The following is a 26,048-nucleotide window of genomic DNA, read 5'->3' as shown; positions in this document are numbered from 1 at the left end:
GGCAGGTAGGTAGGCAGGTAGGTAGGTAGGTAGGTAGGTAGGCAGGCAGGCAGGCAGGCAGGCAGGCAGGCAGGCAGGCAGGCAGGCAGGCAGGCAGATAGATAGATAGATAGATAGATAGATAGACAGACAGACAGACAGACAGACAGACCGACTAATCTGCATATGAGCATGCATATGCATAAACAACACACATGTGTCTTTTTGTGTGTAGCAGGGAGGGGGTCTTGGAGCTTGAACTCTGGGTCTGGGCTCTGTTCCTGAGCTCTTCAGCACGAGAGTGTACCACTTGAGCCACAGCACTACTTCTGGTTTTTCCAGTGGTTAACTGGAGATAAGTCTCATGGACTTTTGTGCCCTAGCTGGCACTGAGCTGAGATCCTCAGATATCAGCCTCCTGAGGAGCTAGGATTACAGGGGTGAGCCATCAGTGCCTGGCTCCTGTGTCTTAGTTTCATGTGAGAGAGACAGAAAACACACACACACACACACACACAGAGATTGACAAAAACCAGACAAAATGGGAAGCCAGAAAGAGAGGAAACCAGAACACATTCACCAAAGATGGTTGCCTATTTATATTACCAGGAATGGCCATTTTGCATAATTAATGCATAATTTTTTCATATATTTTTATTGTAATTAATCGAAGGGTCACATTATATTCGCCAGATAGAAGGTGCATTACTTCACATACATTGATACCCTTTCTCATGTCTTGGTCCCCATTTCCCTCCTCTCCACCCTCACTCCTCATCTTGTTTTCCCCCCTTCCCTATCCAATTTCAAATAACCAAATATGCATATATCCAATATATCAGATAACAAAGCGAAATACTGTAACAATATGAGATAACCAAGGGACAGCAAAAGAGATGAGAGATAACAGTACATTAAGGACAACAATCACTCATTATATGGCTTTTGTTTCTATATCCTAGAGGTCCTTTCATTTAGCGTCATACTGTATGGATAACATAGTACAATAAGGACAACAATCACTCATTATATGGCTTTTGTTTCTATATCCTAGAGGTCCTTTCATTTAACATCATACTGTATGGACTTATGTATCAAGATTTTGCTCTATTGCAGATCTCTGCTAGTAGAGCCCAAGGTTTCTACTGATTATGACGAATGAGGGAAACCATTGAGCCTAAGTTCCTTTGAGTCTGGCTTACTTCACTTAATAGGATTTTTTCTAAGTCTTTCCATTTCCTTACAAATGGGGCGATGTCGTTCTTTCTGACAGCAGTATAGAATTCCACTGTGTACAAATACCACATCTTGTTGATCCATTCATCAACTGAGGGACATCTAGGTTGGTTCCATATCTTTGCTATGGTGAATAGTGCTGCAATGAACATTGTTGTGCTAGTGGGTTTAGTATGTCCTTGTTTCTGGGTGGTTGCGTAAATGCCAAGTAGTGGAATTGCTGGGTCATAGGGGAGTTCTATGTTTAGTCTTGAGGAACTGCCACACTGCTTTCCATAGTGGTTGAAGGAGTTTGCACTCCCACCAACAGTGTAGTAGTGATCCCTCCTGGCCACATCCCCTCCAGCATCTGTCGTTATTAGTTTTTTTGATCCTGGCCATTCTAACTGGAGAGTTGTTTTGATTAACGCATAAATTTTTAATGCAATTTATCAGGGAAAATTTTAAAACCAAGCATTTATGCAGTAAGATCATGTAAGTGTTTGCTTGAGATAAGCAAGAGAGATTTCCAAACTGTCAGGAAAGATCAGAATCCTTTGGCTCCCTGAAATGAGATTGAAACCTGACTTGCTTAAACCTTGTCAAGGTCTAAGCCCAGCGCCAGCGGCTCACATCTGTAACTCGAGCTACTCAGGAGGCTGAGATCTAAGCATGACAGTTCGAAGCCAACCAGGGTAGCAAAGTCCATAAGACTCTTAGCTCCATTCAATCAACAAGAAACTAGAAGCAGAGTTGTAACTCAAGTGGTATAGCAAGTAGCTTGAGAAAAAAACAAACAAACAAAAACATCCCCTCAGGAACAGCATCCAGACTCCCAGTTCAAGCCTCAAGACTGGCATCAAAAAACAAAGGTTGTCAGGATCTAAATACAAGAGATTGTCTCTGATCACTTACATTTACTGGAAAGCCTGAGTAAAGTAACAGTGAGTTAAACATCTCATTTGTATCCAATTTTACAGAGTCTTTATTTGCAACTCTGCTTACGGGCGATCTGACGTTACCATCCTCATCTTGCACATGAGGAAACTGAGTCACAGAGAGATGAAATAATGTTCCTAAAGTTGCATATTGGGGAACTGGAGCCAGGATCTAAAGAAGGCGAGGCCTGGCATGGGTGCACAGAGTCTACGCTATGAATACCACAGGACATGGGCAGGCATCTGTAGGTTCCATAACCACCAAATCCCTGGAGGATTGCTGAAGAAAGAAAATGAAATCATCCAGAAAAGAAAAAAAATTAACCAACTATCTATGTACGGCTAGGTAAAGTCATGGTGAAAAACAAGAGTTGGGGAATATGATTTTTGGTGATGCTGAGATTTGAATTCAGGGCTTCACACTTGCTAGGCCCACATTCTGCCGGCACTTATGTGGGTGTTGGTAATTATCTTTATTGGCTTATAGTAGTGATACAGGAAGGAAGTTTGTGATTATATGTCCACACAGGTATACTGTGCTCCAATCAATCTCACCCTGGGTAAGACCTTGAACTCAAGGCTTCTTTCCCTTAGCTTTGTCACTCAAAGCTGATACCTCTACCCTTTGAGCCACAGCTCTACTTCTAGATTTTTGGTAGCTAATTGGAAATAAGATTCTTAAAGATTTTCCTGCCTGGGAGGGCTTTGTGCCATTGACCCTCAGATCTCAGTCTCCCAAGCAGCTGGGACGGCAGGAGTGAGCCACTTGTGGATTTCTTTTTTAAAGACAGCATCTTGCATTATGGCAGGGCTGACCTCAGTTATGCCAATCTCTCATACGCTTCCCCGGGTGGCTGGAAATGACAGTTTATCGCTACCATGCCCCAGCCTTTGGCTGAGATGGAATCCTGAAAGCATTTTCGTTTTAGTGGTGGTGGGTTTGGGCAGGGCTGGCCTGTAAATCCAGGTCTCTGCCTCTCACGTAGCTAGGATGATAAGCTTAAGCTACCCCCATGCCTGGCTTTGAACTGCACAAGAATGCCTGTGTATCCTCAGTGAACGTGTTTTACCATTCCTAGGAGAACTTCTCTCCCAGTTCTCTGCCTTCGTTTTCCATGCTAGATTCCTCATTAATCCAAGACATCGGAGAGTTGAGCTCAGGCAGGCAACCTGAATATTTTGTCTGCGTGTTTCCTGGCTGGGACAGAGGAAGTAAATGGGTATCTTAGTGTGATTGCAGACAGGTGTCAATGGAGAGACAAAGACGACCGAGATAACAAAGCATATTTAATCACTGCGCTGTGACTATAAATTTTTCAATATTTATTGTCCAACTGCTCTGCAAAGATTCTACAATATGGAGAAGTACATTGGAAAATAAAAGAAACATGCCTGACTCCAAGCTTCAAAGTGCCCAGAATTACTAATGATTTCTTCCTGGCCTCGGTGCCACCAGTAAGAAAACACCAAGAATATTTTAATTCAAAATATATGTGTCATGAGGCAAAACCCTGAAGTTGAGACAAGCTCCTGGCTTCAGATTTATTTTATACTCTCAATTCATGGTGCTGGGGGTAGTGAGGTCTCATCCAAAACAAATTTTTTTAAAAAATCCCTTAAATTACTGCAGAGTAAAGTTCCCTTTATGTGTATGCACTATCTGAGAATCTCCTCTGAGACACAAATCTCTCAGCGCCTTTTCAAAACCAAGAATTCATGTGAAATCATGTAAGCGTTCCTTGCCGTTATTAGTAACAACACATTCCAGTGCAGTTCTGCTTTCTTAACCAGGCCTAGGATAACTTGGACTTGTGCGTTTAAATATTAAACAGAGACAAAGAAACAAACAGGATAGATGTGCAGATAGATTAATAAAGGATAGAAATAGAGGCAACAGACAGATATGATAACAATAGATTAGATAGATGGACGGATGGATGGATGGATGGACAGATTGATAGAGATGTTAGGTAGAAATAGACAAAAACATGTGTGCCCTTACACTAGTGAAAACCCCACAGCAGAAGCATTTCTTTGGCAATCATCACAGGAATGGTGTATAGAACCTCCACTTTTACACCACTCCCACCCCTGCCCCCACCCCTATGCCTTTTACATGAGTAAATGAAGCTTAGGAATGCTAGTAACTTGTCCTCAGCTCTGAATGAAAGAGCCAGTGAAGAAGAGGTGGATAATGGTGATAGCGGTGGTGCTAGTAATAAATCACAACCATCACCTTTTCAAGCATGCTCTGTGTGTTAGATACTATATTTGGTATTTTGTGTGTATTATGTCACTTAGGCATAATACATCTTATCATTATCCCTTGTAAGGCCGGTCATCTTAACTACTCAGGAGGCTGAGATCTGAGGATCATGATTTGAAGCCAGCATGGGCCGGAAAAAGCCATCAGATCCTTACCACCAGCTAACCACAGAAAGCCTGAAGTAGAGTTGTGACTAAAGTTCACACTTACTGCCACTCGAACACACACAATAAGGTACCTAGGAACCAGCAAGACCCAAGCATCACACAGCAACACCCAAGCTATAAAGGTGTAATTGTTGCCCTCATAATTAAACCCTGATCTGTCTGGTATCATTCACCATCTTCCCTCCCATGCACTGAGTTCTGTCTCTAATTCGATAGTCCGTTGAAATTTTAATTAAGTATATTGTGCAAAGGCCAGTACCTTTTGCCTAGGCAGAGCTCAGAAGCCTGTTGGAAAGTGGGTGGAGCTCTGTGGTTTTGTCCGCCTGCCCTCCCTAGATGGCCTATGGCATCACAGGCATACAGCTTCAAAAGGCTCTGCTCAGAAATCCCTCTCCTGGGTATTTTTTTGAGATTTGAGTAAAGAGCCTCTTTTAAGATGTAAATACCACCTGAAAAAATGTTAAGTCTATTAGAAAGTCACACCTCCGGTGTAACAGTTAGATAATCCAATTTCTACTTAGGAACATAGTGAATGGGTTTGGGAACAGGGTGGTATAATGAGTCATTTTCTCCCTTTCCATTCAGCTGAGACTCTGCAAAAGAAGAGCATTTTCTTTTAACTAGAAACTCTTCATTGTAAGACAAGTTTAAATTCACAGAAGAAGAAGAAGAAAAAAAAAGTCCTGGAAAGAAGACAGGGTCTCCATACAGCCTGGGCATGGGTCTTCTTATTTTTACTATCTTGCACTAGCACTCATCACAACTAATAAGCCCATAGTGACATGTTACTGAATTTTAGCTACCTCTGGGTTCACTGGACGTCCTTTCTCCATGCTGAGATTCCCATGTAGGGCCTGGAAAGTATATTTCGCCGTCAGGTCTCCACATCGCTGTTTCTCTGACTTGTTTGAGATCACCTTGACAGTTTGAATAGTGCTACTGGTCAAATAGGTTTTGGAAGGTTCCAAGCCTCCATGCATTTATTCTCCTGATGACACTGAGTCTTTTAGAGGAAAAGCACACTAAGGTACAGCGCTGTACTGTGCTATGTAGGGTCCATGTAGTCCACATGAAATTATGGCTGGTAGGGCTGGGTGTCGCTTAATGGCAAAGTATTCACCCACCAAGGACAAGGTCCTGGGTTCAAGCACCAGACCCCCCCCCACAAAAAAAAGAAAAGAAATTATGGCTGGTGGTGGTAAACTTGGCTTTTCAGGTTTCCTCACACACTGAAGGCAGTCAGAACTAGCTATCTCCCTCCTTGAATAAAGAATGTCCAAGTAAATTATTTAAGATTTCTTCTTTATGGAAGATTTTTATTTAAATGATTTACCTAAACAGTATGCACTTGTAGATATTTTATCTTATACACTGGGCTACCATCCAACTCTACTTGATGTTTAGGTTGAACAATTCTTCTAGCCTCAGCCATCAGAAGTTTGTCCAGTCGACTTCTATATGCTTTTGACCTGCCTAGCCCCCCCAACTCCCCTCAGAGTGGGGACTGGTCTTTGCTGCTTCTCTATTTTCTGGCATTTTAAGACTCCAGATTTTACCTAAAACCAGGATGCTGACTCTCCAGGAGGGCTTGTTATTACACTGTTATTTCTTCAGGGTCCTCTCAACTGACAGAGAACACACACACACACACACACACACACACACGCACACTTGTCTGTGAACACTTCTAACTGCAACCTTCATCATCTAGCAAACAATTGCCTGAGTACATTTTCAGTGATAGAAATGTCCATAGCCCAGTTCAGGTCGGTTGAATTAGAATCCATGTAACTTGGAAGTAGAGGTGTGGCCCAAGTGATAGAGATGATTTGGGGATGGACACTGGTCAGTAGGGGGGAAAAAAAGTCCAGATAACTAGAGGGCTTGGATTTTTTCAGCCACTGGGCCTCCAGGGAAGTGAAGGAGTCTGGAGGTTGAATTCAATCGACTGGCCATTGATTTGATTGGTGGGTCAATGGTGATTGTAATGAAACCTTCATAAACAGGGACCTCACTGATTGGAAGACATATCAATGGGTGGCAAGTTGGCCTGCCCCACGAGGACAGGCACTCCCACACTTGGGGCACTCCCCAACCTTTGTACCCTACTCTCCTCTGGTTGTGTGTGTCCTATATAGTAAGGACATGACATTAAATTAACCACAGGACTTGGCTAAGTTCTGCCAAGTCCTTCTAACAGACCACTACACGTGAAGAGAGTGCAGGAATCCCCCCAAAAAGTCCTTCTAACAGACTACCACATAGGAAGAGAGTGCAGGAATCCCCCCAAAGGATCATCAACTAGACACAAGTGCCAGGGTGCTAGGGGATCCTATTACTGAGTAGAATCTGAGGTCAGGGAAGAACTGGGGTGGGGCAAGGTTCCTTATTAACTTATAGACCAGCTGCTAACTTCACGTACTTAACATCAGCACTGAAAGGCTGGAAGGATACAGGTGAAGGTTGTAGAGACAAAAAAAAGAGCATGTGACTTGTGTGTAAAATTACCAGCACAGGCCGGGAGTTTGGCCTAGTGGTTAAAGTGCTTGCCTAGCATGCATGAAGACCCGGGTTCGATTCCTTGGTACCACATACATAGAAAAAAGCCGGAAGTGGTGCTGAGGCTCAAGTGGTAGAGCTCCAGCCTTGAGAAAGTCCAAGGACAGTGCTCAGGCCCTGAGCTCAAGCCCATGACTGGCAAAAAAAAACAAAAACAAACAAAAAAAAATTACCAGCACAATCCTTCAGAGACCAAACTTGAGTGGTTTCCATGTAAATATTTGGATTCATATTCAGAGTGGGATGTATGCCAACAGGGGAAAAAAACTTCAGTTATTTCTATTAATCTTTATGTTAATAACGGTGTTGTTATTTTTAGTTTTAAATTGTCCCTTCACACATATAAATAGATATCACACACATACAAGGCTTGTGTCACGTTGTACCTAAGTGAAAACACAAGCAAATAGAAAATCAAAACACATTTTTTTAAGGAGTAACTTTTATCTGAACCAAGAATATATCGGCCTGGATCCAGGACTTATGTTCTTTTTACTAAAACAGTGTGTGTTTCCAAACATTGACTATTAGTGTCCCAGCCCATTCGTAATGAATTGTTTCTATATGCAATTCCCTATGAAAAGTAAGTATGGCTACCTGGGAAGTGCTGGATTTTAGGGCTCATTAGGAGATGAGCAAGAGAAACTACAGGCACTTTTTTGTATCTTGAAAGCAGGGAGCTTTAAAAAAAATCAGAGGTTATAAGCTAGGGATTTAGTTTGCCTACCACATGAAAGCCTTCCTCAATGCAGGATGTTTACCTAACATGTGTGAGACCTGAGATCCTCTCATCTCAGCCTTCTGAGTAGCTAGGGTTACAGGTATGAGCCACCGGCACCCAGCATCAAATGTTTTTGTTTTTTGTTTTGCCAGACCTAGGGCTTGAATTCAGGGCCTGAGCATTGTCCTTGGGCATTCCTCAAGGCTAGAGCTCTACCACTTGAGCACAGCACAGCTGTTTTCCATATATATGATACTGAGGAATCGAACCTGGGTCTTCATGAATGCTAGGCAAGCACTCTACCATGCTACTAGCCCCTCAAATGGTTTTTAATAGGAGAACACCTATGAATAAATAACTTGAAATGTGCATCCTTTGGTAATCACTATTTTCAACCACAAGAAGACAAGTAATGCCTCTGGCTGTATGTAAAGGACACATATAGTTTGAAATAAAGGGCACAGAGTATGATGTTGGGAAGAAATATGATTATCATCAGTCAAATCCAGAATATGGGGCATCTGTAAGACAAATAAGCATGTAGAGAAAAGGATATTCGCTATTGTAACTGATGGTCCTAAACCATTACTATAGTTACAATGTAAGGAATTTGAATCTTGCTCTGAAAAAAAAGCCATAACTATATTTCTAAGGCAAATATAGAATGTTGAACACTCACTAAGCAACAGATGAGACATAAGAAATTATTGTCAAATGTCGATGTGGCCTTTAAATGTCTTTATCTGTTATTGATGCATACTAATGTACTTGTGAGTAAAATGCTAGAATATCTTATTTGCTTTAAATTATTATAGAAATAAAAGCTTGGGAGAAGATCTGGACCCAGACCTGTAAATGTTAATGACTGTGGAAGCCACGGGATTAGTGCCTGGAAGTTTATTATATAATTGTCCTACTTTTTGTACACGTTGGAAATTTTCCTATGAAATACTTTAAAAATTAAAAAGCAGGGCCGGGAGTTTGGCCTAGTGGTTAAAGTGCTTGCCTAGCATGCATGAAGACCCGGGTTCGATTCCTCAGTACCACATACATAGAAAAAAGCCGGAAATGGTGCTGAGGCTCAAGTGGTAGAGCTCTAGCCTTGAGAAAATCCAAGGTCAGTGCTCAGGCCCTGAGCTCAAACCCAGGGCTGGCAAAAAAAAAAGCCAGGTACCAGTGGTTCATATCTGTCATCCTAGCTACTCAGGAAGATAAAATCTGAGGATCACAGTTCAAAGCCAGCCCAGACAGAAATGGCCCAGACAGAAACGTCCTCAAGACTCTCATCTTCAATTAATTACAGAAAAAGCCACAAGTGGTGCTGTAGCTCAAGTGGTAGAGTGCCAGCCTTGAATGAAAGGAGCTAAGGGACAACACCTAGGTCCAGGACTAGCAAAGTAGCTATTCAGAGGCAGAATGAATGAACTCCCACTGAGCTGTGTCCTGTGTTGGGTCTGATGCTAGGATGAGACATACAAAGATACACAATGCATTCATGTCCACTCGATCGTATTACATGTGTTTCAGTTCATAAGTCTGAGAGGCCTCTTAGGAGATTCCCATGTTGGGGACCATCCGTGACAGAACCTGCAGGGAGGACTTCTGCAAATTGTTCATTCTGTCATCTCGTTTAACCACTGTCCTGCCCATCATCCAAGAATCTGAGCCATTTCTCCTACCATCCTGGGACACCTAGTCTGAAATCCCAAAGGAAGACAAGGCTCTGGAGCTCAACCATGGGCCCCAATCCAGCACCCCACTCCCCACCCCCAGGCCAGGCATCACCACTTCCCAGCCCATCGCCTACAGGAGGAGCAGTTCCTTCAAAGGACATCTGGAGGTCATGTGGCTGCAGTGCCCACTGCGGCTATTGAATTCTGAAGTGGAATGAAAAAGCCATCAACATTGCTTCTCGGTTCATCAGACTGGAAAGCGACGCCCTGCCATTAGAGACTAAAGTCAAAGACTCACGAGGCGCTGAGTTACGCAGTGTGCACGACAATACATACTTGGCAATCTCTCATTTAGGGCTCACTGAAACAGCATTAACTTTCATTTTTCAGGTTATAAGGGGGGTAGGGAGAGAGAGGGAGAGGGAGAGAGAGAGAGAAAGACAGACAGAGACAGAGACAGACAGACAGAGAGAGAGAGAGAGAGACAGAGGAGATGTAACTTACCCAAGATCAAACACCATTTAGGATTTTTTTATTCATTAATTGAGTTTAAAACAATGTAGGAGTTACACAAAGCACACACCTGCCGGCTAGTTGAAACTGCTGACTACTAGTGTGAGGCCTTTCTTCTATGCCATGCTAGTGCACCAGTTGCCTCAGATTAAAGCCTTTCTCTCAGATCACTACAATTGCACGTTCTAGAGCCTTGGGCTCTAGAACAAGGAACCCAGGCATCTCGGTTCTGTCTTTCATACGGTGTGGAGTAGCCAACTTAATGGTGGAAACGTACATTCCTTGGGTAAGTACTGTATGCATCAATGCACACACTCATGTCATGTATGTAAGTGTAGACAGAGATGGATGAATAGATCATGACAGGTGCATGGATGGTGTATGCGTTGTGTATGTTTGTACCTAGCTATTTGTAAATACATGTAACAAGTTGAGAAAAGCATCACCAAGCCAATACAGCTTTTTTTCTACCTTAGGAAGGGGAAAAAAAAGTCAAACACTACCAGAAGTTAGAAGACATATACTAATGTTTCTTTTAAATAAGCTTCCAAAAATACAAACAAAACAGATGGCATAATTTAAATATGTATATATATATATATATATATATCATGTGTAACATCCGTGTACCAATAGCAGTTAATAATCATTAAGCACAAATTCTGTACCCAGGGATTCTTCTCCATGTTTAATTAAGTTTAATTCTCTGCTCGCTACACCCCTGCAGGCACATTCTCCTAACACCACCTTTGAACAGCAGACAGGAAAGGGGCATAGTTTTTAGGCAGCTGCCCTCATCTCACAAAGCACAAATAAATGTCCCACCACCTCTGACCCCCACTCCTCTTCCCCAAACAAGCACTGAGGCCATTTTCTTTTCTGTTTTCTAACAGCATTCTGTGCATAACCAAGCGTGGTTTTAAATGAGAAAAAAATTATATAGAAAGGTATACAGCATAATAAACCCAACACCTACATATCCACCCTCTGCAATTAAAAGTTAATGTTTATTTACATCCGTTAGGGTGTATTTAACATCTAGAATAACACTCAGTAACACTGGAATTTTCCTCGTTGCCTCTCCCAAGTTCACTCAGGCTTTATAGACAGCTTGCTCTTTATCAGCTGAGCAATCTTCTTATTCATGTGTTTGCTGGAGAGATTACTAAAGCCATGTGTAAATCCCATAAACAACATGCAACAACATATAGAACTGTGGTATAGTTTCATCTATTCCCTGCAGCATTTGTTTATCCTTGACATTATTTTCAAAGACCCATTTGGGCTGGCACATACCCATTCATCCATTATCATAGCTCTATGACACAGAATCATGTTCATGTAAATTTTTGTCAATATAAACTCATTTATTGGTCAGAGTATGGATTAATATATACTAGTATGTAATGTATTGATATATAATGTACTAATATATAGCTAGCATGTTTAATATATTTGTAATATACACTCTTATTATAGTATATTATATTATTAGAAAATATGTTTATAGATTATATTTATTTTTTTTCCCAATCTTGGGGCTTAAACTCAGGGCCTGAGCACTGTCCTTGGGCTTTACTCAAGAATAGAGCCCAGGTCTTTGTGCATTCTAGGCAAGTACTTTACCACTGAGTCAAACTCCCAGCCCCTATATTTATAAATGTATTATATTATATACTTACAACACATTATAAAAACATTTAGAATATGGTATAATTATATTATTAAATATAATATATAGTAGTATAGTATATATAGTATATAAATAGTATAGTGTATATTACTGGATTGTATATGCTGTAATATATACACTAAATATATTATATATAAATGCATGTACTGTGTATAGATTATACTTCTGTAGACAGATTTATAGATTTATATCTGTAGATTAGTAAATACATTAATTGATTAACATATTAATACATAAATCTAGACCCTAATAGATTAATTTGGTTGATTACTACATTTTAAAATTGAAGTTCATATAACATAAAATATACCATTACATCAACTTTGTAGGATATGTTTTTCAAAAGAACTAATTTCAAAGTAAATTGAGGATTCCCTAACTTAAATATGCCAAAACCAGTAAGGGAGACAGCACTCTCCAGACATGCCTGTCCTTTCAAGTTATATTTCCCAAACCACCTAAACTCAAACGGCTCACAGCCACCTCCATTCAGTTTAGGCTTCATTCTGCTGGAGTTGCTAACTGCCCATCTACATTAGCAAACTCAAAGTGGATCCAGCAATCTAGATTGGCTTCTCTGGACAAAGAGCAATCTATCTTCATTTGTCCTTGAACAAAATGCCATACGGTGAAAAGTAACAAACATCTCTCTCTTACATTCAGAGGAGCTGAAAGTCTGGCACCCAGGTTATCCAGCTTGGCTGCCCTCTGGTGAGAGCTCTTTCTGTATGGAGTCCTTGGTGCTTTCTCGTTATCTCTTTCTTCACAGGTAGAGGAAAGGGGAAGTCTAATCTCCCTTTCTCTTTTTACAGGTCACTGATCTGTCAGGAGGGTCCCCACCCTTGTAATTTCATTATCCTGTCATGACTCCAGCAAAGTCTGATCTCTCAACACCACCACACAGTGGGTTAGTGTTTCGATATATTAATAGGTGGTGCAGGGGAGGGAAAGCATTGGGTCTCCCCGAGGCCGAGCCGAGCCTGGGTGTAAATACACGGCCCATTTGTGCAGTGGGTGCAAAATACGGCGATGAGCTAAATGTCCCCACCCAGTGTCCAGATTCTGGCCCTGGTCTCAGGTGCGGGTACAGAGCAGTCAAGCCATGGCTGCCTGCCTCCTGCTCCAGAAGTGAGGCAAACATTTGCTGCTGGGATGGAAAGGCCTGCTTCTCTGTTTTGTCTGTGAAAACTGCCTCTCATAAATAAGAGATCAAACCAGGAACGCATATCAAAGCAGATGCAGCCAGAGCCGGGCTAGCCAGGAAGGAAGACAGAGAATTATAAAATGAGTCTACAGCCCTTGAGCTGAGCATGACAAGGAAGGAAGAAGCAAAATCACCCCAGAACCTGAGGAATGTGCTACCCAGAGACTGTTCCACTACTAACAGGAATGGATCACCCAACTAATTCATCTGTCTAACCACCCAACGTGGAAAACTGCACCTCTTAGGACACAGAGACCCTGGGAATGGATCAGTTGTATAACCAAACCACCTGGCTACCTTCCCACTCAGCCATGTCAGCAATTTAAGTGTTCAGATCAGTAGAGACCGGAGTTGGAATCCCATTTCCATCATTTACACATTAAAATCACTTCTGGGTTAGGAACTTGAGCCCCACCAATCTACTTTCCAGACCTGTAAAACTGGGATAACGGATTGGGTGCTGATGGGCTCGTGCCAGTCCTCCTAGCTACTCAGGAGGCTGAGATCTGAGGATCACAGTTCAAAGCCAGCCCAGAAAGGAATATCCCTGAGATTCACCAATTAACTACTGCCCCCTCTAAAAGACCAAAAGGAGCGCTGTGGCTCAGTTGACATTGATGCTAGCCTTGAGCAAAAAAAGCTCAGGGACAGCACCCAGGCCCTGAGCTCGAGTGGTGGCATGCACTCACAGGCATACCGGTTTCCTCTGAGTCACGAGACACCTGAGTAGTGAGGTTGACCACACTTGAGGGCCCATGGCTTCAGAGATACCTGCCAACATTTCCTATCCCAGGCCTCACAGAGCTGCAGTGAGGAGGAAAAGCTACATGCTGGGAAATGACCCCCTGGCCTACAGGATATGGTGGGCTCCCTTGGCTTTGCCCTAAGACAGAAAAGGCTCACAAGGCCTTCTTCACCCAAAGCCCTCAGGTCCCATCTGGATCTTAGGAGAACTGATAGAAATCCTGAGCATTCATTCCTGTGGAAGAGCTCTTTCTCTCCTGCATCTAAGCACAAGACAGCTCTAAGCTGACCTTGGAGTCCCTGGAGTCTAGGACAGCTTCAAAACAGTACATAGAAGAAAGCATGCCCGTTAGGGACCCGCCATTCTGGGTTGGAAAACTGGCTCCATCAGTTGGCCACTTGTTCATGTTACTGAACCCCCAGATTCTCATCAGTAATGAAAATGATGATCCATTGTTTTAAAGCAGACTGTCCGAAACATCTAAGTGAGAAATGGGAAAAGTGAATTTCCTGCACTCAACTGGGGAGAATGCTATGCATGATGAACCTACCAACAGTCGTTGTGATAAAACTGTGGATGAACATTTGCTAACTGTGTTGACTGCTGTTGGCGTCCCCTGCACCCCTGACTATCAACCCATTTTATCTTCTAAAGAACCCTGAGAGAAACCGATAGCTCTCATCCCAGCCACTCAGGAGGCTGGGGTCTGAGGATCATGGTTCAAAGCCAGCCCAGGTAGGAAAGTCTGTGAGACTCTTATCTCCAATTAGCCATAATAAGAAAAAAAAAGCCAGAAGAGGAGATGTGGCTCAAGTGCTAGCCTTGAATAAAAAAGCTCAAGGACAGCACCCAAACTGTGAGTTCAAGCCCAGGACACACACACACACAGAGGAGGGGGGGAGAGGGAGGAGAAGGGGGAGGGAGGGGGAGGGAGGGAGAAGGAGGGAGAGGGAGGGGGAGGGGGGAGGGAGGGAGGGAGAAGGAGGGAGAGGGAGGGAAAGGGAGGGAGGGGGAGGGGGGAGGGAGAGAGGGAGAGAGGGAGAGAGGGAGAGGGAGAGGGAGAGAGGGAGAGAGAGAAGCACAGCAGAGGCAGTGTGATGGTTAGTCTTGAATGGCATCCTGATTGGCTTGGGGGAAACCTAGGAAGTTAGGAAAGGCCACCTTGGGTTGTGTCTGAGTCCTTTCCTGAGAGCAATAACTGAAGGGAAGACCCAATGAAGGGGTAGAAATCTCTCTGAAAGTGAGCAGAATCCTCCCAGGGCCTAATCAGGGTAAGAGGAAAAAGGGAAAGGAAGCCACCTCAAGCAAACTTTCTCCTTCTCCCTCCCTTCTCTTCCTCATCCTCTCAATCCCTCCCCTCTCCTCTTTGGCCACCAGGACATAACTTGCTTTGATCTTTCCTGCACCATTCCTACCAGAATGACCTTAAGCACAGAGCAAATGCCTTTTCTCTTAGGTTGTTTTCTCTGTTGTTTGTCCCAGCAATGAGAACTTAATCAACAGGGAACATGCTTGGGTATCTCTGCTTTGTAGGAAACTGAGGCACAGGGAAGCGGCAAGCCTGTGGTCAAGGGCAAGGGCAAGGTCACAAGATGATAGGAGCCCGCATCAGAATTCAAGAAAGCCATCTAGCCTGGAGCCATGCTTCTTAGTCCCTCTGTTGTTCTTCTTTCACCTGCTCTTCAGCCAGAGGTGGCCTTAGACGTGGCAAAGCCCCACATTAACTCGGGCACGCTGCCACTTTTGTCTTTGCATCACTTGGTTCAAATATTCTGCCCCTGGCAGAACATTTCCCTACCTCACAGGCATCTTTGGCAACAATTATAAACTTCTTATTAAATTCTTATTAACTCATTAGAGAATTTAAAAAAAAAAGCACTGCTCAAATTAACCACATCAACCATTAGTCTTCTCTCAGTTTGTGAATCCCATTTGCTCTCAGGAATAACAAGGAATGAGATCAGATGATAAATGATAGTATTTATGGGCTGTTTGGGTTGCAATTTCTCCCAGTGTGAGGGTTTAAAATCATTGGTCCTGAGCTGATCAGATTAAATCATGTTAGGTATGGCTCAAGCCTTCACATGGCTTCTTCTGAGCATTATTTGTTCTAAGTAAATATTATTTGATAATATGCAGATTCCCAATCCTACAAATAAATTTCCCCAAAGCAGTGTCTTCCATACTTACCGTGACTCTTGGGTTGCAAGAAACATAACTAGAACTGATTTGAACCAAAAGTAAGGAAGGGAAAGATTGATCGTGCTGTGTAAGAGCAGGAAGATGGCTGGGGGCTCAGATATGTAATCTGAGCTACAGAGAGGCTGAGACCTGAGGATCTTGGTTTGAAGCCAGCCCAAGCAGGAAAAGTCTATGAGACTCATGTCCAATTAACTATTCAAAAAGCCACAAGTGGAGCTGTGATTTAAGTGGAAGAATGCCAGCCTTGAGTGAAAAATCTCAGGGACAGTGCCCAGGCCTTGAGTTCAAGCCCTTGTGCCAGCAGAGAAGAAAGACAGAAAGAGAGAGGAGAAAGGTGGAAGGGAAGGAAGAGAGGGAGAGGGAGGAAGGGAAGAGAAAACAAAGTGAGGCAAAGAGAGGGAGAAAGAAATCAAGAGAAAAATAGAGGAAGAGAGAGAAATAAAAGGAGACAGAGAGAAAGGCAACAGACAAGAAAATGGCTTAGTAGTTTCTTTAAAAGCATACATTTGCCATGTAACCAGCTTTCCCATGCCCTTGTACTTTTAAGAGAAAGACTATGAAAGTCTATGTCCACAAAAAGATATATAGCCAAATGTACAAGACACTATTACTCATCATTTTCAGTCAGAAATTGAAAGTTGGGGGGGGAGAAACCACCCAACAACAGACAAATGGATCAATCATGAACTACTGGACTATTGATGTGAGGATCAACAGAAACATATCTTCAAATTATTATGCTGAATTAAACAAGCCAGACCAAAACACAGAATACATATTGTAGAGTTCCCTGGACACAAAATACTAGAAAATAAAAATTACTTGTGACGGAAACAGATCGGTGGTTGCCTGGGGTTTAGAGGGCAATGAAGAGAAAGGCCTCAAAGGGGCTCCAGTACACGCTGGGATGCTGTGGATCTATTCACGGTATTGGTGGTGACTCAAGGAACATCCTCTAATGACACACGTGAAAACGTACACAAGCTATTACATCAACCGCATCTCCTTAAAGCTGAAGAACGAAAGAAAATAGTGGGTCACACCACCAACAGCCTTCATTTCAAACAGCAGATAGGATACACGGAAAGACTGTAAACCCCACCCCGCTCATCTCTTTCTCAATTCTCCATGACGGCCTGGGCACCTCTGCAAGGTAACCTTGTCCCAACTACTGCACATGTGAGGACCTTGGGTGCTGGCAACACTAGGAGCTCAACAATCAAGAAGGCCCCCACTCTGCTTTGGTCTGTCTGCACAAGACCACAGATAGACTCTACATGCCTGTGTTTCCCTTCAGGCCACTACTTAGAAATGGGAGGAGGGAGGAGGAAAGGGAGGAGGAGGGAGGAGGAAGAAGGAGGGAAGAGGAAGAAGGAGGAAGAAGGAGGGAGGAGGAGGAAGGAGGGAGGGGGAGGGGAGGGAGGGGGAGAGGAGGAAAGAGGGAGGGGGAGGAAGGAGGGAGGGGGAGGAAAGAGGGAAGGGGAGGGGGGAGGAGGAGGGAGGGGAGGGGGAGGAAGGGGGAGGGGAGGAGGAGGGAGGGGGAGGAGGAGGGAGGGGGAGGAGGAGGGGAGAGGAGGAGGAGGACAAGGACCACGACAACAACAACAACAAAGAAGGAAGGAGAGATAGGTAGAGGGAGAAGAAAGAGAAGGAAGATGAGAGGGATGGTGAGAGAGAAAGAATTGGCCCTATTTGAGATGTGTATTCACCCCTGTCGTTGGGAGGTAGGTCTAGTTCCAGAAGAAATAGATACCCAAACACAGTCTCAAAAGGGATTCATCGTAAGCCAAAACTATATTGCAATTTTTTTTTATCTCTTCTACTGAGAACGATGAAAGGACTGACGCTGATCAAGATGCATGTGCTCATAAACTGACATGTGGAAGTGAAACTCCTTTGTACAACGAGTGAAAGATTATAATAAAGTTACAATAAAAATATAACGGCTACAAATAAGTATTTAAATCACGCAATTTTTTTAGTGTAGGCAAATCAACTGTTGACTGAAATATTAGGTGGTAAATGGCTGACATTAAGTGTGAGCTCTGACACGGCCAATGCTACTAAACAGTAAATTCTATCTGACGCCGAGTGACTCCAGGTTGTGCCTTTTGCCTCAATCCAAGTGTTTTCTATGAGTTGGGCATGATCTTGCACACCTGTAAGCCCAGAACTTGAGAGGCTGAGGCAGAGAACCTCAAATTCACTGTCTCAAAAGACACAAAAGGACAGCAAGCAAACATTATTTTCTGTACCACACTCTGTTCTCAATTTCTCAAATTCTTGATCTAAATTTAAAACATTCGCCTAGGTCTTGAGTTGAGCTCTCAACACCAAAAAAAAATGAAAACAAGAAGAAAACCCTGATAATCATTCCATATTTTTAAAAAATCTATCTTTGTGGCCTTCAAGTCCCTGAGGTCAGCCTTGTACAGAAAACAGCAGAGGAATGGGTAGCAAAAGACTGAAGGTTACCCTAAAACTACTTCCCAGGATGCTCTTTACAGGCAGGGGATGGCATTGCTTTTCAGTTGCCAAAGCACATTTCCAACATACCAGACACTGGTGAGTCACCTCATAGTTCCTGTGGTTTAGGCCCAGCTTACCTGGTCTGCAGCTTGTGGACCCCGTGTCCAGACAGCCGCGTGACTGGAGAAGAGTCTGCTGCTGCAGAGACATCATCCCCTTGATGGCTGGCTGATGGAGTTCACTTTGAGGCTGCATGACGAAGGGAAAGGCCAGAGACGTGAGGTACCCCCAACCCTTCAGCCACTCTTCTTCCATCTAGAAATGCAAGGGCGTTGTCATGTAAAAGGGCAGGGCTTACAGACTGCCTTGCAGCTGTGAAAAAAAAAATCAACATGAGGGCAAAAGGCTTTGAAACCCAGCCATCAAACAGCAACTTCCCTGTTCCTGGAGATCTGTAGGAGAGCTCTTTCTTGGGGTGCACCTGTAGAACCTTCGAGTCTAATCTAAAATACCCTGTCAAGAAGAAGCTGAGGAGCAAGCACAGCCCAGGTAGAAGAGAAGAAGCATGCCGCCATCAGCGGGCTTCGCAGTGGATCAGAACTCTTTAACCCTTGCACCTGGACTGGGACCAGGTGGGGTTGATTCTACCAAGACTCTGCTTGTAAACAACCCACACCTCTAGTTCCCCTGCCCTGGCCAATCAGATGAAAAAGCCATCACTCCTGGCCAATGGACAGACAGGTCTTTTGGTATGCTCTTGTCTCCAACCTTCAATAAAGCCATTGTTTTTCCTTTCAAAGAGCATGTGGGGCCTGTGACCTTCACATGGTCACGAATTCCAACCTTGCACCCTTCCGTTACTTGAAGCTTCTCTCCCTCCCTCTCTCTTGTTCCTCTCTCTCGCCCCCGTCCTGTTCCCCTCCATTTTTCTATTTCATTCTCTCTCTACTGAAGTTATCCTGTGTCGTCTCTCCCCTCTGTAGTAAATCTCTCTCTACTTCCTACTATACTCTTTTAAGGACCCCTTGGTTGGCTACATAGGAGCTAGTTTTTGTTTGGAGAGTAAGCTTAAGGAATTATCTAATATTCTCCTGTGTGTGTTGTGTTGTGTGTTGAGACTTGAACTCAGGCTTGGGCACTGTCCCTAAGCTTTTTCCTTTTTTTTTTTTTTTTGCTCAAGGCTAATGCTCTACCACTTGAGCCACAGATCTACTTTTGGCTTTTTTTTTCAGTAGTTAATTGGAAATAAGAGTGTCAGGTACGGGGCCGGGAGTTTGGCCTACCGGTAGAGTGCTTGCCTAGCATGCATGAAGACCCAGGTTCGATTCCTCAGTAATACATACATAGAAAAAAGCTGGAAGTGGTGCTGTAACTCAAGTGGTAGAGCACTAGCCTTGAGAAAAAGACTAAGGATGGGCCAGGAGTTTGGCCTAGTGGTTAAAGTGCTTGCCTAGCATGCATGAAGACCCGGGTTCAGTTCCTCGGTACCACATGTAGAAAAAAGCCGAAGTGGTGCTGAGGCTCAAGTGGTAGAGCTCTAGCCTTGAGAAAGTCCAAGGACAGTGCTCAGGCCCTGAGCTCAAGCCCAGGACTGGCAAAAAAAAAAGAGAAAAAGACTAAGGACAGTGCTCAGGCCCTGAGTTCAAGCCCCATGACTGGCAAAAAAAAAGTCTCAGGTACTTCCTGCCCAGGATGGTTTTGAACCATAAGCTACCTGCTGAATTACAGAATGCATACCTGTCCAACGGGCCCGTTAGACTACCTTCTTTCTACATCAGAAAGAAATGTCCCACAAACATCCTTGGAATGGAAGTGATGGTTTCTGGGTCCATCTTGAGTCTTGGTACAGGACACCAGTAAAGAGAGGAAAATAGGAAAAGACTCTTGTTCCACATCACTGAACCTAAATAGAGTTCATGCTGTAGGGACATTAAAATTCTTGTCCTTTTCTTTTCCCCCTCAAGCCTTTTATGACTTCTGATTTCCCATCTGAGCAAGATGATGAAGAAGAAGCCTCCTATAAAGACAAGAGCGGGCAGAGACAAAGCAAGCCCTGAAACTTCTGGGATACACATAAATGCCGGGTGCCTAAGGATGTTTAAATTTCAGACAACCAACGATTCTTTTTTTTTTCTTTGAGGGCAAGTAGGATCTAAATATTGCATGAAACAGACTTCTTTTGGCAAAATGATTCACAGTCTATCTACAGTTCAGATCTAACCGGGTATCTTGCACCTTACCTGACATCTCTGCTCTTTTCCTCCATTCGCACCCAGCTGCCAGGTGTGCCAGGGTCTAGACAGCATCTCAGCTGATGCTGACTCGACTGCAGAGACCATGCCCCGAACCACAGGCCAGACCACGGTGGTTCCGTTGACACTGCGTCCTGACACGCAATCACCTTGGGTTGTCCATTTCTCAGTGTGTGAAGAGCAGGCATCGAGGGGAACCATCAACCAGCAATCCACCTCATAGACATTGTAGCCCTCCTCTTCCTGGGGACCCTGGAGAAAGCAGTGATCTGAATGAGTTCTGAGCAGACTCCCACAGGGGACAGGGACCTGCTTGGATGGTAGAAGGCAACCCTAGGGTCCTTATGAGGATACTAATGTCCTCAGACCCCTGCCAAATGAAATCACATGGTGGAGGGTGGGGGACAGGGGCTGGGTGTCTGGCTGGCCTCAACACCTGTGCGGAAATAGCAGCAATTCTTCAGGACCTGGAATCCAACTGGAGAGTATGATGAGAGATTGCCTTCAGCAATATAGTGGATTCTAAGACACTGGACCAGCAGCGACATCTCCGGCTACTTGATTCCCCAAGCATGGCCTTGCTTCCTCTGTTCCTCACCTTTAGATTTCTTTTCTGCCTAATGCCATCAGCCACCTTTTCTGTCGTCTCTTGTGCCACAGAAACTCCGGCTGCTACACTTCTGCAGGGAAAGAATGAATTAAATTATATTACATTGGAGTTTTAGAGAACTTTTGTTTTGTCACAAGTCTAGCTTTGTTGGTTTTTTTTGTTTGTGTGTGTGTGTGTTGTTGTTGTTTTTAAAATGAAGTCTAGAGAAACATTACCAACCCACATAAGTTTCTTGTTCTCCAGAGCTGACGACACAGATAATGAAGCCTAATGTTGATAATGATTGTTCTAGACAAAAGATAGCAGGGAGGATGGAGGGAGGGAGGAAGAGAGAGAGAGAGAGAGAAAGAGAGAGAGAATCATAATATTTTTAAAAAGTATGTCATGGGTTGCATTCATTTGGACACAAATAAGAAACCAGGCAGATACCAGGAGACCAGACTGAGTATTTTAAGTTTGTCATGCTTGAATAATGGATTATTGTGTGCAGGCCGATGATGGAATAATTCCACCAATCCCAACACTCTCCCCACCACCACCAGAAAAAAAAAATCATGCACTTTTCCCCTGCTGCCAAATACACAAAGAAAGCAGGACACCAGAATGAAATCTGTGCCGTAGGGAAGGAGTCCATTTCCTTCTCCTCTTGGGACTTCTCAGCAGGTAAATATTGATTACATTTTCCCAGTACCTCGAGCCATTATTTCTGATATGGCTACCTGCTCCCAGATATGAATTCCACATACCCACCCTCTGCCCCTCCCCCAAGGTCTCCATAAGGATAGCACATCAACTGAGGAGAAAATTCTTTTTTTCTCCTGAAGAAGCTTGGCAAGAAAGACCTCTAATTGGGAGCATTTAATCCCTGTCTCTAATACTTGTTTCCTCAGAAAATGACAACACGTGTCCACCCCGCAGATCGTTCTTCACCTCACACCACACCTGACGTTTGACAAGACAGGGACACCAGGCGAGGCCCAGAAGGTAGGACCAGGCTGGAAGACAACAGTGTCAGAGGCCTGGCACTTTTTGGTTCTCAGATGAATTATTGATGTCGCCTCAGGGATTTGTGGAGCGGCAGCGGTGGCAGGGGTGAGGAGACGGCTGGTGGTTTGCCCTGGAATTGGCACAAGGGCTGGTAATTAAGCCTGCTGACACTTCCAGGGTACCAATACTACTGCCAGCTGGCTGTCAAGTGCCCACCGTCTGATCCTGCCATCCACAGGAATACATTGTGGGCAAGATTTATGCACGGCCGTCTGTGGACGTCTGTCTCCTGACACTAGCTCTGTGGTCATGAGGGGGTGGGAGTGTTGGCTGTGTATGGCCTCAGCGAACCCTCCAGCTGCTGAGTCTAAGTGCTAGCCCAGCTTCCAAGAGCATGTAGTAAAATTCCACTGCAGAAGGCAGGCCATGGAAGGAATGGTTCTGCTCTAGGTTGGGTTCCACTCAGCACCATAGAGCCAGCACCCTAGAATTACTCCACACCTGCAAGGCTGCATTTATCCACTAGCTCCATCTGCTGCTGGGTGACTTCCAGGGACGTTCACTCTGGACGCTGCCAGCTCGTCCTTCACCCTGAGCATCTGCCTGCAGGACGGAAGAGCCCTCAAGAAGACAGCTGCCTAGTGGTAGAGTGCTTGCCTAGCATGCATGAAGCCCTGGGTTTGATTCCACATACATAGAAAAGGCCAGAAATGGTGCTATGACTCAAGTGGTAGAGCATTAGCCTTGAGAAAGCTCAAGGACAATGCCCAGGCCCAGGACTGGCCAAAAAAAAAAGAAAACTAAAAAAGGAACCAATAGACAACACTAGGTGACTGTGATTAGTTAAGCATGCTCTATGCATCCATCCAATGAAATACAACTCAGTCAAGAAGACTGAGTATATATGTGCAAGCATTGAAGAAAAGTTATTGATTTGAAAAAATAGATCACAAAGTTGTATATTCCATACTATGATTATGTCCAGTGGGGTTTCAAATATATTGAGGGGGATGCTATTCCTGTGTCATTTCATTTTCTCACCTCTAATTTTATAAAAGGTTCAATTCTGGGGTTTAAGAAACTCAATAACACAATGAATTCTCTTTTCAGTAGCATGAATTACCTTTTCACTTGGATTGCAAGAAAGACACTCATATAACTGAGATTGACCTCAGGAGAGCAGAGAGAAAGGGAGAATTGATGACTGGTTTTTCCTCCCCTGCCCTTGCCTATTTGTTTACTTTGTTATTTGTTTCTTTATTTAGAACCAGGGTTTAAACTCAGGGCCTTGGACTCACTTCACTTGCTTGTTTGACTGACACTCCAACTCAAGCTAAGCCTCCAGCCTGACTTCTTCCTGAATATTTTGAAGATGGAGTCTCACGGGCTTTTTAGTCTGGATTGGGCTCATAACACAATCCTCTGAGTTCAGCCTCCTGAGTAAGCGCGAGCTGCCAGTAGCCAACTGGTTCTTTCTTTGCACTGTTTCTCCCCTCTGACCTTGGCTTTTTTTGTTTGGATGGACCCCTCCATCTTGCCACCCTCCACCACGCTCACCCCCAATTCTGTGTAATTTCCAATTTCATTCAGAAAGGAAAGCCAGGATGTCAAACTTCAAACTAAGAGGTGCTCTATGTTTCACACTCATTGATAATCTTTCCCAGTGTACAGTTCATTTGAGGCACCCCAATTCCTTTCCTCTGGTCTGCTGTCAGCTCTTTCCTGAAGAGTTAACGCTCTTTTTGAAATAGAGTCCAAGATAGTTGGGCCCAAAAGAAGATAAGCATATGTTTGTGCAAGCTGGAAAATTGTCCTATATGGAACAGAGTCAAAATAAATCAATAAAAGCAGTTTCGGGCAGGCACGACAGAGAAAAAAACTGTTAATTACTAGTATTACCATTGATAGCTATTCATTTGAGACATTTGTTCAGTAAAGGCAATTGTTTGCTCCTGTTATATAACCAAAATCAAGAGAATTTACAAAGAACGAGAGAGGGGGAAAAAATATTCTCAGCTGAAACTCAGACAAAAGGCTTGAAGGGAAAATGAGACAAGCGATATTTTCTGGGGATTTACTGAGACAAATCAGCTCAGAAAAGACACAAACCTGTTCGTTTCATCCCAACACCATCCATTCTCGTCTGGTTTTATTCCTTGCATATAAATTTCAAGTTTGAAAGGACCCAGATATAGAACCTTTTAAGATACTTCTCCACATTGAAAAGATTTCCTCCTTCTCAAAAGGGATTTTTGTTCTTAGCCGAATCCTTTGAAAAAAATTATATATATATATACATATATATAATTACACATACACATACACAGCCAAATCCTGAAGATCTCTGTAGTCCCAAAGACCTGAGTTCAATATCTATTTCTACTCCAACAAGGCTCCATGACAGTTGACAGTTTGCAAAGGGTTGTCTGAACATCTCTGCTCCTGTGTAAAGTGAAGATAATACCCACAGAACCATGCCCATCTAATCCTGCTTGAGGCCCTCCAGCTCTCAGCGTCCAATCAGAGACAGGAAGTGACTTGAGCATGTCAAACAGAACTATAATGTAGGGGAACTGTTACATAAATAATAAAAGACCTAAGCCCCGAACAGAACCATGAGGCAACTCCGTGTTGGTGAAATAGCTCTGCAAGTCTAGTTAGAGGTTGTAAAGATTCCATGGGAAAGCATAGCAATTCTTTTTTTTTTTTGCATTTTTTATTGTAATTAGTAAAAGGGTTACATGATATTTGCCAGATAGAAGGTGCATTAATTCACGTACATTGATACCCTTTCACATGTCTTGGTACCCATTTCCCTACCCCCCACCTGTCTTGGTTTTCCCCCCTTCCCTATCAAATAACCAAATACAAATAAATTCAATATATCAGATAACAAAGTGAGATACTATAACAATATGAGATAACCAAGGGACAGCAAAGGAGATGAGAGACAACATAGTACATTAAGGACAACAATTATTCGTTATATGGCTTTTGTTTCAATATCCTGGAGGTCCTTTCAATTAGCTTCATACTATATGGCCTTATGTATCAAGGTTTTGCTCTATTGCAAATCTGAAAGCATAGTAATTCTAAATAAAGACTGGGGATGTCACTCCAGTAGAGTGTTTGCATAACAACTGCAGGGTCCTGAGTTCAAGCCCCAAACTCAATTTTGAGTTCAATTTTGCTGGTTCTGGGGCTTGAACTCAGGGCCTGGGCTCTGTCCCTGAGCCTCTTTGTGCTCAAGGATAGTGCTCTACCACTTGAGCCACAGCACCACTCCCTCGAGGGATATTCTTATATAGTTTCAGCACCCAGAAGAGCCATAGAGCTTTTCCTTCTAGAAACCAGAAAGACAGTGGGGTCATATTGGCCATCTTTGATCACATGACCTCCCTGGACCAATCCCATAGATGCAGAGAAATGGACTGGATTGGTATATCTATCTGCCTGTGGATCAGATTGATCTCTATCCAAACCACCTGGACTAAAATAATAGTAATAATAACAACAGCAGCAACTATCACCATCATCAAAGTAGTATTAACCGAAAGGGAAGGAAAGAGATCCTAAGAGGTAAACTAAGAGGTGTCAACCTTCACCAAGACAAAAAACAAGTAACTCTTTTTGATCATAATTTACTTGAATATTTAATATTTTACTACTTTTCAGAGAATAGTATCTCTAGTGCACAAATGAGAATAGCAAAGTTGCAAGAGTTTAAGGAAGTTACCCAAGGTCCCAGAGTTGGAAAATGGTTGTGCTTAGGCTTGAAGCCACCACATGTCTCTACTATTAAAACTCATGTCTCTTCTTCTACACCATGCTGGTATCTTACTGAGTAGCAAGCAT

At 43.5% G+C, this 26,048-nt stretch overlaps 1 protein-coding gene across 1 annotated transcript; it reads right to left on the bottom strand.

Annotated features, from left to right (window-relative positions):
* Positions 1-2,221: 2,221 nt before the first annotated feature.
* On the bottom strand, positions 2,222-24,357 carry LOC150040145 (uncharacterized). Its single transcript, XM_090327385.1, has 5 exons — positions 24,303-24,357; positions 21,195-21,276; positions 20,585-20,848; positions 18,482-18,659; positions 2,222-2,412 (listed from the first exon to the last, which is right to left on the bottom strand). Exons 1-5 carry the CDS (start codon positions 24,353-24,355, stop codon positions 2,222-2,224), a joined length of 768 nt encoding a protein of 255 aa, XP_090183511.1. The 5' UTR covers positions 24,356-24,357.
* Between the last annotated feature and the right edge of the window lie 1,691 nt (positions 24,358-26,048).

This window comes from Megascapheus bottae, unplaced genomic scaffold, assembly GCF_031878675.1.
Source record: "Megascapheus bottae isolate mThoBot1 unplaced genomic scaffold, mThoBot2.hap1 HAP1_SCAFFOLD_118, whole genome shotgun sequence".
Classification (NCBI taxonomy): domain Eukaryota; kingdom Metazoa; phylum Chordata; class Mammalia; order Rodentia; family Geomyidae; genus Megascapheus; species Megascapheus bottae.
Note: the sequence above shows the minus strand (reverse complement) of the source record. Positions and strands in the feature narration are given on the sequence as shown.